This window comes from Paroedura picta, chromosome 5 (assembly GCF_049243985.1).
Source record: "Paroedura picta isolate Pp20150507F chromosome 5, Ppicta_v3.0, whole genome shotgun sequence".
Taxonomy (NCBI): Eukaryota; Metazoa; Chordata; class Lepidosauria; order Squamata; family Gekkonidae; genus Paroedura; species Paroedura picta.
Window position 1 is genome coordinate 64,186,690 of NC_135373.1, and position 17,336 is coordinate 64,204,025.

Sequence of the window (17,336 nt, forward strand, 5' to 3'; positions counted from 1 at the left end):
CTTTGCAGGAGCACAAGAATGGTGAAAACTGAAAATAGGCCTGTGGTTACACTAAATCAAATCTGATGAACCATAAGTATTCTTCATATGTGAATGGTAAAAGGCTCATATGCAACTGCAGTTTGGTTGAGACCTATGACGAACAAATTAACCCATCAAGCCCCGCTATGTTTTGCTAATTGAAACCAAGCATTCCATTTTAGGAGAAAGGAGAAAAGGCAGCTTTTTAAAAGGCCATGTTGTAAAGTGTTTTTTTTTTATACTGCTAATTACAATACAGCAGTCTGAACCAAGTGGACCTTGAAGAGTTGATTCTCTCTTCTTTTCCCTACTCAGCCCTTGTCCATTTTGTGATTGCATATGCAATTTTCTTTTCAGATTGATTCATGGTCCTCATTCTATCTACTTTGACTCTACCATGCAAGTTCATTTGAAGCTGCATAATATACTTGAATTGGTTGTGCAGAGCAGTGTCAGAAAAGCAGACAGAATATGTTTATTCTGACTTCTTAAGGAGTACGAAGTAAATACAAGAAATAATTCAGGAGAGGTTTTTAATTCCCTGAAATCAGTAGGGTCAGCATTTCTGGACTTCCCAGCAGCACATTGGGATCCATTAAGCTGCAAGCATGTGACAGAATCATGTTTTAGGAAGTGGGAGAGGCCAAGTTGTAACCTCTTAGGTGGTGAGATCAGAACACCGTGTAGTAAAAGCAATCAACAGGAAATACAAAATGAGATGTTGTATTGTAGTGATAAACGAGCAAAGAGTTAAGTTCTGGGAGTATCCTGTCCATTGCTAAGTGGCCCTGTCTTGCTGTCTTACTGCTCTTTCATGCCAGAAAGGCAGAGATGTAAACTAGCAGTACATCCTCCAAAAAAGCAGCAAAAAATATGGCAGCTCTATAGGAGTTCTAGACCCAGTAAGTAGGGTTTGTGGGTTGCAACATTTGCACTGAATATGATTGTCCTAACTCCTCTTCCTCTCATCCAAACCATCTATGCCTAGTAAAGTTGAGAATGGGTTCTAGCCTTAATATTGGAGCTAAGAGAAACTGCACTTTTGGAACTTTCTTTCTCCTTCATTGGGTGAAGTTGTCCATACTAGGGTTGAGTGCTTTGGCCGCCGAAGCAGCCATTCACGCACGAAGCAGGCAGCGCCAAGGCGTAGGGGGTACAGTGCAAGCTGCTTTGGGCATGAACGGCTGCTTCGGTGGCTGAAGCTCCCAATCCTAATCCATACTGGTTAGGTCACACCTCCTCTCACTCAAGGCAAGGTTATGCAGATTTTTTGTATACCTTCCTGGACAGAGCAAACGTGCCCATCCAGGGTGAATAGACCTCGAACTTCAAACAGGGCTGAGCTCCACTTATCTTTAAAAATAAAATAATAAAATACAAAGAGACTACTAGGTGGTAAAGCCAGCTGGAATGGAGAAATCTTTGAAAAAGGTCCAAGGCCCTGAGCCTACAAAGAAAAAGGAATGGTTGAAAGAGAAACCTTTCCTGTCTGAGGTTTCAGACAAGGGATAAGGACCTCCTGGATCAAAAGACTCTGGGGCCTGCTGGGAAACCAGGACGGGAGGGCCTAGGCCTCTGGTTTCCTCTCCAGTCACTCCGATGACCATCCTGACTGTGGCAAGTACCTCACTCCCACGCAAAAGGGAAACATCAAGTAAGTGGCAGGCTGCCATGCAGTAGGGAGAATTAAGACTTCAGGAATGATTGCAGCAACAAGGGCCAAAAATCAAAATAAGACTGGTGGGCCTATTCCAGTTCCCTGGATAAGGAGTGTCTTTGGAGGGCCATTGGCGAACCACCCTTATAACCAGCAGGTCCCCAAGTCCCCATATATCAGCTGGAGGCTGGAGCATCAGTTCAGTTTATGCTACCTGAAGAGGCCATGGAGGACTTAAAGGTACCTGTCGTTGATACACCTATGGTTGCATTATTTTGAGGAACTGTGTTGTCCAAAGATGGAGACAATATATTCAAGGATCTGGTAGATAGGAAAACTAAAACTTCCCCCAAAAAATCTCTTGACGCCTCTTCTTTAGCTATTAGAACTTCAGTTGTCCTGTCAAATTTTACTAGTATTATTTCTTTTTATTTTTTTATTTTAAAGATTGAAATAGATTACAAAAATAAAGTTGCAGAACAATTAGATACCCCTCCCAGCAGTCTTGGGATTCATCTGGTGGTCTTCAGTTGACCAGATTAGTCAATTTAGCCATCACGGCAAGTTCTCTGGTTTTTCCTGCTCAAGTGTCCATCTGTGGAGATTCTTGCCTTTTCCAACCTGCAGCAATTTTTATTCTTGCAACTGTAGTTGCATGGAAGAAAAATTATCTTCCTTCCCTTAATAAACCTGCTGGAATGATACTTAATGACAATATTTTTAGGATCTAAACGAAATTTACATTTTAAAACCATCTGTAATTTATCTAAAAATTTTAATGACTTTACAATTCCACCACATTGGAAAAAGGACCCAGGAGTCTTAACACATCGCCAACATTTATAATTAAGTTGACTGGACATTTTGCTTATTACTTTAGGTATTAAATACCCTCTATAAAACATTTTGTACCAATTCTCTCACAACATTTGGCATTTTGTCAACAGTTTTACACCATAAATGCTCCAAATGGAATATAAACACCAAAATTTTGCATCCATTTTACAATACAGGCTTTCAATGTCAATTTTTTCCATATTCAAGATAGAAATAAGAAAGGGGTTGTCAAAGACTGGCAACAATTGAAGCAAGAAGATAAAAATATAGAGTATTTACACACAGACAATTGGCTTCAAGATTAAAAGAAGATCACTAATACTTTTGTGATCTGGACAGACAACCTTTCACAGGAATAAAAATCTGACCTGCTTCCTCTCAAGAGATCTTTACTAAATATAAAGCAAGCAGCTCGGTTTGCTTCAGTTGCTTTGGAAAATGCTATTCAGTTTTATGCCCGGGGTTATCTTCGGGTGGATATGTTGGCCATAGCCAAGTCCAAATTTCTGGAGTTCTGATCTCTGGCAGGCAGTGATCCAAATTCGGGGGGGGGGGGGGTTGCACCTGAGATTCTCGGTCAGGAATACTCTTCTGTGTGTTGCTTCCCTTCCTTTTCCTGAACAAGATTATAGGGAAAATACTAGCTGATCAGACAGATTGTATCCTAATAGCTCCCTTCTGACTCCATCAGATCTGGATCTCATAGTTGCTACACCTAGTAAACATGGATGACTTAATATTTCCCCCCAACCTAGATTTGTTGATCTATTGATCTAGATTTGGTGCCTATTACTGCACCATGATGGAGGACACCTACATTTGATGGCATGCAGGATCTAACCGTAGGGTGTTCCTCCTCCCAAGAGGTATGAGATATCTTGTTTCAAGCCCATAAACCCTCAACTAGGTATTCTTATGGCAAGAAGTGGGGATACATTTGAGTCCTGGATGTCTGTTAGAGGGGAATGCCCTTCCTACCTGCTGTCATCTGTTTTGGAGTACCTGCTCTTGCTAATGCAGGCCAACTTATCAGTGTCTTCAGACTCACTTGGCAGTTATTGCTTCATTTCATGAGGAGGTGCAAGGACTACTGTTCCCCCCCACACACACACACAAATTGGCCCAGTGCTTTTAAAGGTGCTATCCAATGTCTTTCCCCCTCTACCCCGTATTGTCCCAGAGTGGTCACTAGTGTTATTTCCAGCCAGACTGATGAATATTTTGAACCTCTAGCCTCCTATTCCTTAGTATTACTCTCATAGAAGGTAGCATTTTAGTAACTATTACTTCAGCCAGAAGGGCCAGTGAACTGGCAGCACTTAGAGGCCATCTGCTTTTTCTTGGTACTCAGTGAGCAGTTGTATTACACCTGAGTCCAGATTTCCTGCCTAAAGTATCTTTCAGGTTCCACCCAGCACAGGAAGATTTCTTCTGGTGTTTTTTCCCCTGCTTGGAGGCAGAGAAGGCCCAACATACCCTTGATGTTACTTTAATAATTAGAACAAAATCATTTCTTAAGAATGAAGTGCTGTTTATTGGTAATTGGGGCCCCAAGAAGGTTATAGCTTCCTCAGCCCAGTACTTGTCCAAATGAGTGGTGGCAGCCATCCATTCCTGCTAACGGTCATCTGAAGTGCTGTGTCTTCTTCACATGGAAGTTGACTCCACCCAAGAAAAGGTTTTGTTTGCCATCTTCACCTAGTTCCCCTTCTGGATGTCTGCAAGGTGACAACCTGGTTGATGAAGGAGACGTTTGTGAAACATTATGCTTTAGATTGTCAGGCAAGGAAAGTGGTTTGGGCAAGGCTATTCTACAAGTGTTGCTCCAATGAGAGACGAATCCCACCTAATCTGGTTAGTACCTTGCTAATAGTCCTAATGTGGGGCTGCACCAGAAGACAAGATGAAAACAGTTGTACTTGTAACTTGTTCATCAACATATTTTGTGCAGACACACATTCTCTCCCTCCTGCTCTGCTGTGAACACTCAGGGCATATTGTGCCATGAAAGGGGGCTTGCAGCAGCTTGGAACTAAGGGAAAGCCCACTGTTGGTGCATAAGTTGCATTTGATGGAAATCCCATGCATTCATCAGCTTCAAAAGGGTTGAAGAACTTAATCTTTGGAGTTTTTAAGGTAGAAAGAAGATGTCCATGCCTGGCCTGCACAAGCACAGTCCTAGTGTGTGCCTGCGCAGAAGACATCATTGACCAACAGTGACAGGCAGCTCGTTTAATTTGCAATCTGCCATGAAAGCTCGCTGGGTAATTGGTCAGTTACATTTTCTCTGCTTAACCTATCTCACATGGTTATTGAAAGAAAGGAGCAGGGAAAAGAGATTATCAGTGTTTTCCTTTCCTTGAAAGAGTGGGGAGCAGGAATGAGATGCCCTCTGCAAATAATTGCTGGGCCCCTGCTTGTTAAAGCCTATCTGTAGCACTTGGAAGTCCCATAGCTTCTTAGAGAGCAGCTAATTTACAATGTGCACAATGTGAGTTACTTTTAAAAGAATTACACTACAACGGGCCTTAATGTTTGTTGCTTTGTGGGTTTTCCAATTTAAACTTTGTGAAAAACTTCATTCATTTCAGGGCCTCTGTCCAGCTAACTATGAAGCATTTTTTTCTACTCTTCTGTGGCTTGAGGAAATTCATGAAGAAATGGAAATAAAGGGTTTTGCCTTGTGTGGAGTCTCCTTGAAAAGGAATGGGAACATCCTGGTTCTTGACGTGCCTGGGATAACAGAGGGACGCCCTCCCTTATCTATAGGTGTGCCGTTCTTCATATTTGGTGTAATGTTCATATTGCAGTTAGCAGAGTCATATTCTAGCCTCATCAACAGCATTGGCAACTATTACCAATTATAATCCTTAACACTGGGTCCTTCTCATATATAGTTAAGAAACGGCTGTCTGGGTGGAGGCTCTCCGGCCCCTCTCTAGGCTGTCCAGACTCAGAATCTGCCCGGGAGACCAATCAGAGGGACAGCGCCCCTCAGCCATGCCCCTCATGGATCCAGCCATACCAGTGGCTGCCATTTGGCTATTGGACACCCCTTTTCTGAGGAGGGAGCAAGGAGGCTCCCTCACATGACCCAGCCATGGGTTTTTCTCCTCCATCTTTTTTCCTAGCTCTCTCTTTTAATCATTCTCTTTCTTTCTACCTTTCTCTCTTTGCTGTTCTCCCCCCTCCCCCATGCTAGTGCCTGTTGTATCGCCTACAATGGGTTTTAAATCTAGTTATAAAACATTTACTAGGCATGAGTAATACAATAGCTTTGGCTTTGCCAGTCAGAGATATGACAGAGTTTAAGACAAAACCTTGACATGTTTTTCTCTTAAATGGAATCTTTCTGTTAAGTATCCCAAATTCCCAAAACCAAACAAGCACCCATGGTTGCAATTTTTATTTTGCTTAAGACATCAAAATTGACACACTAGCCTGTGTATATTAAAATCCTGACCTATTGGAAGAGTTCTGAAGATGAAACTATTTCCTATTTTTGTGAAAGAGAACAAGAACCAACTGAACACTCTACATTAATTTTTAAAAGGTATATCCCACCATTCCCAAATGTTCTCAAGAATATCATGTCCTATCCATAGGGCAAGAGTGTATGTTTAAATACAGCTAGCAAAATACTAGGTGTGGGTAAAGAATTTAATATTAACCTGTTGTTTAAAGTCATCACTGAAGCCCTGAAAATAGAAGCACTTTACTGTGCATAAATTTCTTGTTACATAAGCAAAGATTTTTTAAGTTGTACCAAGAGGAAGAGGTTTCATGTGTATGTTCTAAATTAGGTGACAAAGTGATATTGAAGACCCAAGATTACTTGGAACAAATAAGTTTTATTGCATCTGTCACAGAGGTAAGCTACTTTTGCTTTATTTCTTCATTCCTATACTTCCTTTCTCCCCATTAGTGACTCAAGGTGAGTTACATTGTTCTGCTCTCCTTCCTTTTATCCTCAGAGCAACTCTGAGGTAGATGAGGCTAAGAATGTATTACTGTCCCAAGGTCACCCAGCAAGCTTCCATTGCTGAGTGAGGATTTGAACCTGGATCTTTCAAGTTCTTAGCCTGATACTCCAGCCACTACATTAAGCTTGGGTGGGGGTGACAGTGGAAAGTGCTCTTATGCTGAGGTTGTTTGTAGGTAACCCTTTTTGCTTTAGAATTAATTTCATTAAAAGTTTTTGTGTTTGAGTTTGGCAAATTTCCACAGTTAAGGGTTTCCATTAAATATGGGTAGAAATGTAATTGGGTTAGTATATAATAGCTGTAGGAAGGCTGAAGCTCAAGCTTTGTCTTCTTCCTCTTGCATGTAGATTCATGAAGAAGAAGTTACTCTAAGGCTTAATCCAGAATTTGAACAGATTTATAATAATGAACCCATGGATGTGGAGTTTACATTTAGTAGGTATGCACTGTAAACTTTACTGTTATATGTAGGTTGTTTTATGGTACACATATATGCAGTTGAGAAAACTTGGGAAGCTCATTCTAAATCCTTCAATTTTGTGTGTTGTAAAGAGAAAAAGTCAATAACCTTTCTAGGTTGTTTTGAGGTTATTCTAATGCGGCCTTTCTTAAACTTTTTACCATTGAGAAACCCCTGAAATATTTTTCAGGCTTCAAGTTACCCCTGAAGAGGTGTCAGCAGGCCAAACTTCCCTGCCATGCCCCTAGAAGTCACATGTCACCAGAAATGACATCACACACTCACAATGGCTGTGACCTCATGCTCCATCACACACCCCCATCCCCCAATGCCAGAAATGGTCCAGCAGCCTACTTGGCTTGACCGGGAGCAGTCTGGGGCAGGCATCCGCTGCTCTGTTGCTCCCTGCCACACCGCTCCCTTGTAGTTAAGCTTAAATTAGTGTATTTACCTCTCTGAACTCCTGTCACTACCACATGTGATGAGCCTAGACAGCAGGGATTTTTATTACTCCCCCTCCCAGCCCCTCCAGGCCTATAATTGCCCATTTTGGGTGGAGGGAGGTTGACATAACCATATATGGTACTATTGCCCAATAATATTTTAAAATTAAAAATTAACTCCCACCTGCTCAGGAAACCCTTCTGGAACCGTTGAGAAGCCCCAGGGTTTCATGAAAGCTCTGTTAAGAAAGTCTGCTCTAATATCTCTTTGTGAATGGGGGGGGGCAAATGTGGTGAACTTGAAGGATTTTGCGGGGGAAGAAGAAGAATCCATGACAGCTAAGGCTTCCATGTGCAGAGTAGTGTTGGTGGCCTTGTTCTAGTTAATATTATAGTACCACTGTACATAAAGATGGCAAATCTTCCCTAAAATAAGATCGTCCTAATTTAGAAGACCTTTTGTTATCCTTTACCTTTAAATGTAGTACAGCTTAATCCATTTTAAAGAAAAGTTGGACAGTACCTTGTACAATTGTCTTTATCTACTTATGAGAAATGGTTGAACAAAAAAATTTGGCTTAAGAAGAAGAGTTGGTTCTTATATGCCGCTTTTCTCTACCCAAAGGAGGCTCAAAGCAGCTTACAGTCACCTTCCCTTTCCCCACAACAGACACTCTGTGGAGTGGGTGAGGCTGAGAGAGCCCTGATATTACTGCTCAGTCAGAACAGCTTTATCAGTGCTATGGTGAGCCCAAGGTCACCCAGCTGGCTGCATGTGGGGGAGCGCAGAATGGAACCCGGCTCACCAGTTAGAAGTCCACACTCCTAACCACTACACCAAACTGGCATTTGTGTCTTTGTCAATTCAGAACTAGCTCAAATACATTGATTATGCACACCATCACTGTTGTGAGCTCTGGAAACTCTAGTTCTAGCTTTGGTTCTGATCTCTTGATAGGGCTACTACCAGGAGGTGCCATTTTGCTGTAGAACAAGCCATCCATCTACGAGAAAAGGGTAAGGCAAGTCTTCCCCTCTAATGAATGAAAGACCCAGCCTCTTCCAAACAAACTGCCACCATGTGGAGGCTACTTTAAACTACTTCTGCCTAAGGGCTACCCCATAGCCCACTCAGTTCAGAAGGCAAACCGTTGTGTGTGGTGCTAGTGATGCCACTGAAATAACACTTTTGACTGATGTGTCAACTTCTTAGAGGTAATAATCTTGGACCAGGAGAAAGGGAGTTGACTCAGAGCTCCTCTGGAACGGGAATCTTCAGCCTTTTGATCAGTTAGGATCTTGCATGGTCTGGGCTAAATCTTGATAGGCTTGTTGACATACGTAGAGAGGAATGTTTAAATTTGTTGTTAAGTATATGGCTTGAGGGCAATTGGATGCTATGCCATCTTCAGGACATTCCTGCCCTACTTGCTCTTTCTCTCCCAATCTGCCTATAAATCTTTTCCTTCTGGCTCCTCCATATAAACACGTCAGAACTATGGAAATTTTCTAACTGGACTATATCCAAGTGTTCCCGATACCATGTATGTTGGAAGTGCTAGCCCTTTTAGTGAACACACATACAATCTGCATATATGTGCATACATCTGTTTGTAAGAAACAACCACCACACTCCCTCACTTTACAGATGAAACTGTCAGTACCTGCAGTTCCAACCACATGAGCTGCTGTACGTATGGTGAATATAACATGGGAATTATGCACTGTACATATATTTACAGTTACTCATGAACAGGACTACTGTAAATCTGGCATGAGGCATAATCTCCCCTCACCCAAACACTTTTTTCACCTGAGAAGGCATTTGTCTGAAATAATTTCCTTGTAAGAATAACAACTAACATGCTAAAGTGCTAGCGTTTCAGTATGTTTCTGCATTTGTTCATTCAGAAAGGCACGGATTGATCTTTTTGAGGCTAAAGATTAAGAACCAACCTTTTCTACTTCTATAACTGAATGTTGATTCAGCTGCAGTTCAGAATGACACACTATCCTGTTCTTTTGGCCTTTTCAGTTTTATTTCCAGACAGTCTTGCAATGCAGTCTCCTCAAGTAGTCATGCAGTGGTGTAATTCAGAGTGTCCAGGTGGTGCTGAAAGGCCGAGTGCCACACAAGGCGATGAGGTAAACTGCTGCCACCAGTATGTTGCTAATTTTGCTTATTACTTTAAGTCAGTGGTCCCCAACCTTTTTGAGGCTGGGGACCGGACGGGCAACTGCCCGCCCGCGCATGTGCGGCCGAAATCGTGCATGCACGGCACTTCCGCGCATTCACGTATGCGCGATTTCGGCTGCGTATGGCGCATGCGCGATGTGCGGCCGCAGCCCTGTTTCCCTCTTCCCCCCTCTCCCGCAATAAGAAGCTTCCCAGGCCGCAAGCTTGCGGCCTGGGAAGTTTTTTACTGCAGGGGGGGCGAGGAGAGGGAGCTGCAGCCCGGCGCCAAGGCCTTTGCGGCCCAGCACCGGGCCGCGGGCCACGGGTTGGGGACCACTGCTTTAAGTGTCAAAATGATGAGCACCAAAACATTGAATAAGGTTTCTTGCTAATTTTGAAAAACGTAAGTGCTGTGTCATGCTGCTGTTTGGAACCAACTCAAAACAGTTTTGTGTTCATTTATTTATTTGATGATTTCTGTCCTGCTCCTCCCTGTAAGCAGGCTAAGGTAGTTTAAGGCAATAATAATACAGTTAAAACCAGTACCCTTATACCTATCCTCCTAAATACCCTCCTCTCCACTGAGCCAAGGGGAAGTAGGGAGGGACGTTTAATATCCAGACAGTCATGGCCTCAACCATTATCCTGGTGGAAGAACGCTGTTTTGCAGGCCCTGTAGAATGTTGATCCTGGAGCCTGCTGTCCCATTCAGCATTTCAGCTCACTGTGTTATTGTAAGAAAAAAAAACAAGGCCTGTGCCTCTCTCTTCAATCCAAATTCTTTTTTCCATCTCTTTTCAAGCAGTGTTACATGTAGAAAGCAGTTTGAATGTGGTTTAGAATGTGCAGGTGAACTGGACAACAGCATGTAGAATAAGTTCTACTTGCTGTTGTCCAGTTGTTACTTTTACAGCAAAGCTTTAACAATGGCAGTTGTTTTAACGTGACAAATGTTGATGTTGATTGCATTTTCCCTATGCTGTTTTCAGAATGAGAAGGAGCTAAATGCTAACCCAAAAAGATTCCCAAAGACGAACATGGTGGCCATGATGCCTGACATGATTACTGCTGCCACACAGACAAGTATGTAGATAACATTTAATGCTTGCTTTATTTTTCCAAGACTCAAGACACCTTTATTGGCATAACAAATATTACATCATTTTGTATATGCATTTTAGAAGCTCTTCTGTAACTGGGTGTATTGTGAGCTCTCAAATACCAGGGACAGTGTTGAGCAATTGGCTGGTGAATCCAAGGCTCAAATATTCATTTAGTCGTGAAGCACAATGACCTCAGGCCTGTCATTCTCAGCCTAAATAATTTTATAAGGCTACTGTGAGAATACATTGGAGGAGGAGAGATCCATATATGCATTCATGAACTACTTGGAGGAAGAGTACAATTAAAAAATCAAATATAGATTGTTCTAAAGGAACCTGATTTCTTGCTACTCTTTTATAGTCCTCCCCTGATGATGTGGGCGCCTTGGTTTCGCTGCCTTGCTAATCAGTTTGATTCATATTGTATTGGGTGAGGTGAATATTTTGTTGGCTATTTGGTGGGCCTAGGAAAACCTAAAATCAGGTTAGCGAATGTTCTAAATATAAGTTATTTTTAATATAGAGAATGGCACAGCAGCTTCTCATCCAAAGAACCATGATGTCTTCAATCCTCTGCTGAATGAGCATCAGAGACTAGCAGTGAAAAGGATACTTAGTGGTGAATGCCGGCCCATGCCTTATATTATCTTTGGACCACCTGGAACTGGAAAAACTGTAACAGTAATTGAAGCAATTTTGCAGGTAAAAATTAGTATCAGACTTATTAGTTAAATCATAACTCTTCTCTCATTCAGTCATTTAATCTTAGTTCTAAATGATTTTTTAAAATTATTTTAAAAGAAGGGGGAAAGCAATCCTATGACCTTGTCTACAATAGTGGGGTTGTGAGAAGAAAAATGGGGCTTGTGATTTGCTTTGTCCACCATAAAATAATTTTGGAATAGGAATATTTACAGTAGTATTGATTCAGATAGAACTGGTTTGAAGAGAAGCAGGTCTTCTGCTTGAGAAATGATGTTGCTAGAAAGCATTTTTTTGTAGACCAGAATCAGTCATCTAAGAACTACTTTTGTGTAGATAAGAAAATGTTATGCTTATGTAATCCAGTAGTAGCTCCAATCTCTCTTTACAGAGATGTTCAAATAGCCAGTGATTTTTAAAAAGGGGGAAATAATACTCTGAGAATTGTCTACTTTGTTTAAAGGGTAGATGCTTCCCTTATAACATCACAGAAAACCTTGATCTAGGCCTTGTTTTGTGTACTAATGTGTTACGCTTAACAGGATAGTCCTAGGAAATGGAACAACTGTAGGGAAAAACGTCATGCATCTTTTCCTTTAAAATTTTAGATCCATTACAATTTACCAGACAGCCGAATCCTAGTGTGTGCACCATCGAACAGCGCAACAGATCTGATTTGTTTACGACTTCATGAAAGCAATATGTTAAGGCATGGAACTATGGTCAGGGTGAATGCTTCCAGCAGAAATGAAGAGGTAAAGCTGACCTTGTTCTTTTTTATTTCATTCTATCTGAATTGCTTTAGTAGCCAGCTTCATCAGGACTACAACTGCATTATACTGCTGATCCTATGGATGTATTTGCACCTTCCTGTACATAACAAGTAGGCTGCATGGATTTTTTATGCTCTTCAAGAATGTACATGTTAAAATGAACAAACATTTAAGAGTTTATAATTTATAAAACAATTTTCACTCTAGGTGATTGGTGATCAATGCAAGGGTCAGCCAATCAGTTATTTGTAAATATGGCTCCAATCCAATAAACCATTTCCCCTAAATTCAGTCTGGGGGAGAGAAGCCAGTACATTTGGCATTGACCATGTCAGTACAGCTCAAGGTAGCCTTCCTATGAACATTTGTTACCTGTATTCTTCAATACCGATTCTTTTGCCCTAACATACAGTATTTGGTGCTTGCTTTTGAACCAACTCTAAACCATTTTGTATGTAAAATGCATTGAACAAACAAATAGTTGCTGTGGTACCCCTGATAATTGTGGATCTCACTCATGCAGATAAACTGTTCCAGGTCACCCAGCCATTTGGGGTGGGGGCTGGGGGTGACTGAATGGAGAAATGGAAAGTGCAGTTCTTGTCCAGTGGGACAAGGAGGCATGGTATCCTCAGAGCTGAACAGTTTGTGGAAGAGTATGCTTGGGAGTTCAGGCTCCTGCAGAAAAAGAGGACTAATGGCCTAAATTACATGATACACTCACTGTTCCCAGGTGCTTTTAGCAGCCAGGCACTGGAAGTTCTGTACTTGAAACTAAATTCCCAGCTACCATAGGGGCTTGACACAGATCAGAAATGAAGCATACAGGGAGAAGAGCCTTAAACCTTCCTGCTTGATCCAAAACATTCCTAAGGGCCCAACATTTTCTCCGTTGGGCTATGCCCAAGTTTCCCCAATAGAGCCAATATTCCCCAGAGCCATTTCACATTGAGGAAGCATGCCATGGTCCCATTGGGCCTCCATATTCCCTTGGATTAAATTGTGAGCACAGAATTCCCCAAATATGTATGCTGATAGGATGGGACACCCATAGGATCAGATGTATAATGTAGTTGTAGTCCTGACATTGTAGACCTAAAATTGGAATCGAAACTTTGCTTTAGCATAGGCAAGGTTGTTCTTAGAAAAGTTAGTGGTGGACAGTCCAATATACATAGGCTTTCTTCACTAAAAAGTGGTGTGCAGCGAGTACAAAAGAAGAATGTTAACCAATTCAACATAAAAGTTTTTTAAAAACTACATAGAAGTGTAGAGATCTGTGTGAATATATAGAGCAAATGAGGCAACAAGATTCAGTTTCCAGCAGCAGCCCCTTTTGACTTGTCGCTCACTCAGAATAGCTCCAAATTGTTTTCATACCACGTGTGATTACTGGGACCAAAATCAAGTATATGGTCCTTCACAAATACAAAGCACTCAACATCTTTTCAATCTTTAAAAGGATATTTTGATTTTCAGTGTTCTGCTATCACTGTAATTAATTTTAGAATGTTATAAATGAAGAACAAATGGCTTGTATATTTTCAGGGCCTGAGTGATGTAATAAAGTATTACTGCAAAGATGGAGAAGACATTAGGCAAGCATCTCTGTTCAGGATAATTGTCGTCACATGCTGCAGTGCTGGCATGTTCTACCAAATAGGAGTAAGGTATATGTTGAATGTGTGTTTGGATGAAATACCTGGAACAGATCTGGGACATAAAAATGGAAGGGTCTTGCTATGCAGCTCTTCCCTAAACAGAGGATAACTAAGGAGTCAAAACTGCGGGCTTCTGTCTTTCGGACCCAGTAGCTTGCATTATACCTTTTCTACCACCTAATATTTCAGCATGCATTTTCTTAACATTTGTTTCCTCCTTCAGACCACCTCCTCACATTAATGCTTCACATTATGAGAGGGTATTTAAAATCTCCTGTTTACTGTGCCATTTGACCCTTCACGGACTTATTCGATTATCTGGAGCAGAGGAAGCAGAGGGGAACCTGCAGAACCATTCTGGGGTTCTCTTCTTATTGATCAAAAGGGGACTTGTGTATTTGGAGAGTTCTAGATTTTCTGGGAAATTGCTGAACGCCATAAAGCAGAAGAAGAGCTGGGGTTCTGTACCCTGCTTTTTACTATCCAAAGGAGTCTCAAAGTAGCTTAAAATCGCCTGCCCTTCCTCTCCCCACAACAGACGATCTGTGAGGTAGGTGGAGATGAGAGAGCTCAGAGAGAACTGTGCTGGCCCAAGGTCATCCAGCTGTGGTTGCATATGGAGGAGTGGGAAATGAAATTTGGTTTTCCGGATTATAGGCCGCCACTCTTGACCACTAACTACATCAAGTATTAACTGATTAGCATGTTTTAAGTGATCACATTTCCTAACCAGTATTTTAAAAGGTACCCATTGTTAATTTTGCCCTGACCTGCATGGCCCACGCTAGCCCAATCTTCTCCCGTCAAAGAAGTGAAGCAGCATCAGCCTTGGATGGTACTTGGATGGGAGACTACCAGCACCAACTCTGTCTTCTGTTTGTCTCTTGCCTTGAAAACCCGAAGGGTTCCCTCTCAGTTGGCTGTGACTTGACAGTACTTTCCACCGCCACGAAGTTAATTTTATGTCCCAAAAACAAGAACTGTCTGAGCTGAAATATTCAGTTATGGAAGAAATATATATTCAAACCAATTTAAGATTTATGTACTAATGAAGTTTATTGGAATGATACTCATAATAATGTTGACATACAATGAATGGTTCATCAGAGTCAGTACTGCCTTCTCCGAAAAGCAGCCGCTCTCATGTGGAGGTCTTTGCATTACCTCTTCTCTGATTCTCTTACCTGGAGATGCGGAAGGTTGATCCTGGAACTTTATGTATGCCAAGCAAATACTCTGCTACTGAGCCGTTGCCTTTCTCTAATCCCATCCACTCAGTTTCAAAAGAACCTGTTCCACGGCTCCCAGTGGGACACCTAGGTTTTGCTGTTATGCACTGTAGCATCACTTGCATTATCTGTGAATTCCACATGCAGTTACTGATTATAGTATCCCTTCTCCACATGAGGAGAAGAATATAAATAAGCATTTTCGTTTTGTTTTGACCTGCACAGTCGTGAGCACAGCCATTTTTTAAATCATCTTTGCTTTTCTGTCTAAGAACTAAACATCAGCCTGCCTCTCTCAAAAACAAATGTATCTCTCAGCCTTGTCTGAAGACAGCAATGAAGGACTAGCTTAGAACAACCAAGAGCTCTGTCGGATCTTCACCCTGTCTCTGTGTGTGTCTATTGCTTTGTTCCGTAGCCTGATCAGAAGAGTCATTAAGGCTCGTGCTAAGTGCTTGTTATCTGTATCTTGATGGATAAATTCTGCCATGGAGGAAAGCTTCTTTATAGGTATCTTTGAGAAGCAGGAATGAGAGTGGAGATAGCTCTCCACATGCTGATCCTGCCCCTCTCTGGGGAATGGTCTGGTCCAGCTTTCCACAGCAGGCTGTGGGTGTGTAATTAGATCCTTAATAGAGTATTTCCCACAAGTCCCTAGCAGCCCTACTTTGGTGTGCCGTTAACCTGTGAAGCTACTTGCTGCAGGCCACCCCTGTGAGATAAGACAGGACCTAGAAACTGCAACCCAATTTCCATTCCTGAGACTGGTTGCTTGACATAGTTCATTGCTAGGGAGCACCTGTTTTTTTTCCCATTTAAGACCCTCTAGATTGTATTGTCAAGAAACAGATGGAAGAAACAGATGAAAGGATCACTGTAGTTAGGCCCTTTTTGCTTTTAAAAAAAGTGATACAGGCACCAGTGAACAAACGTACCTGTGAATATGAAAGTATTTGTAACATGGTGAAGTTATTACAGACGAGATGAGAGATACTGTCTGTGCCCTTCACACACTAGATAACAAGTAACAAAGGAAGAGAAACCATGTATGTTGCTCTGAGCTCTCTGGAGGAAGATCAGAAGTAAAAACAGAAAGATTAAACCTCTGTTTTATCACTTTGTTGTACCTAAGAGTGGAATGTGTTGGGATATTTAAGCTCATTCTAAAACCAGGAAGAAAATGAAAGATGTTGATTCCACCAGAGCCTCTTGGAGGTAGTACAGGTGGATATAATAATAATATTTTTATGGCCCACCCTTCCCTGCTGACTTAGGATGGGTAACAATAAGAAGTATAGGTGGTGTGAAATTTTGTTAAATATTGTGTTGGAAGATGGTATACCCTGAAGCCATGGTGACCAGACATTTTTCCATGTTGAAACATATAAAATAACACTGGGATATTGTGGGTTATGTGTAGAGATCTGGTAACATGTAAAACCAGGAGCAGTATTGAACTACTGTGTTCTGTATGTTGCTTGTTATTTGTTGACTCAGATAGCACCATGCGGCAGCAGAATGGTTTCAACTTTTGCTCTGTAACTCTAGGATTGGACACTTCACACACGTATTTGTGGATGAAGCAGGCCAGGCAAGTGAGCCAGAATGTTTAATCCCATTGGGGCTGATTTCTGAAAACAGCGGGCAGGTGTGTATTCTCTACCATGTAATCAAATCAAACAACGTTTTTCTTGAATTTCATTCCAGCTGCAACTTTTCTAATTTTTAGTCTCTCTGTGAAATAAACTGTGTTTCTATGAAGCAAAGACCTTACTTGTGTACTGCTGATTTAAATAAAAGTGCAGAATTGATAGATGCCCATGTTATCATCACATTGGTGCAGTGTATTAAATATTTTCACAGATTCAGGGCCGTTCCGCATTCGTCCAAAATAGCACAATGGTTACTAATTGAAATCGCTACAGTTTTGCCGTTATGCACAACGTCGTTGACAATCTGCAACACTCCTGAAACCGATCCGCAAAAAGCGCTTCGTTGTAGCGCTTTCAGGGAAATCCCAAAAAGTGGATTCACCCTCCGGAAAGCGCTACACTCCTGCAACCAACCTGCAACACTAACGGAAAAGTTCTGTGCGTTACCATTGTTGCGGTTTCTGCAAAGTCCCTCCCCCTGGCTCTCTCCTCTGATCTTCCGGCGAAGCGATTGCCATTTTTTTTTCTCCGAGCGAGCGGAGATCAACGCACCGGTGAGCCTTCGTTTACCCAGCGAGGCTTCCCCGGCTGCAGTCCCTCTGTTTAAAGTCACCAAGCACAAGCAACACAGAGGCCCGT

General features: G+C 41.8%; 1 protein-coding gene across 3 annotated transcripts in view; it reads left to right on the plus strand.

Annotated features, from left to right (window-relative positions):
- Window positions 1-17,336, plus strand: part of MOV10L1 (Mov10 like RNA helicase 1) — a 39,922-nt gene that overhangs the window by 13,155 nt on the left and 9,431 nt on the right. For all 3 annotated transcript variants that reach the window (XM_077338280.1, XM_077338281.1, XM_077338279.1), the window contains exons 11-20: window positions 5,107-5,284; window positions 6,319-6,386; window positions 6,846-6,937; window positions 8,360-8,418; window positions 9,437-9,546; window positions 10,567-10,660; window positions 11,204-11,382; window positions 11,991-12,137; window positions 13,704-13,825; window positions 16,594-16,693. In XM_077338280.1, coding sequence (XP_077194395.1) covers window positions 5,107-5,284; window positions 6,319-6,386; window positions 6,846-6,937; window positions 8,360-8,418; window positions 9,437-9,546; window positions 10,567-10,660; window positions 11,204-11,382; window positions 11,991-12,137; window positions 13,704-13,825; window positions 16,594-16,693 — 1,149 coding nt within the window. The remainder of the gene's footprint in view (window positions 1-5,106; window positions 5,285-6,318; window positions 6,387-6,845; window positions 6,938-8,359; window positions 8,419-9,436; window positions 9,547-10,566; window positions 10,661-11,203; window positions 11,383-11,990; window positions 12,138-13,703; window positions 13,826-16,593; window positions 16,694-17,336) is intronic.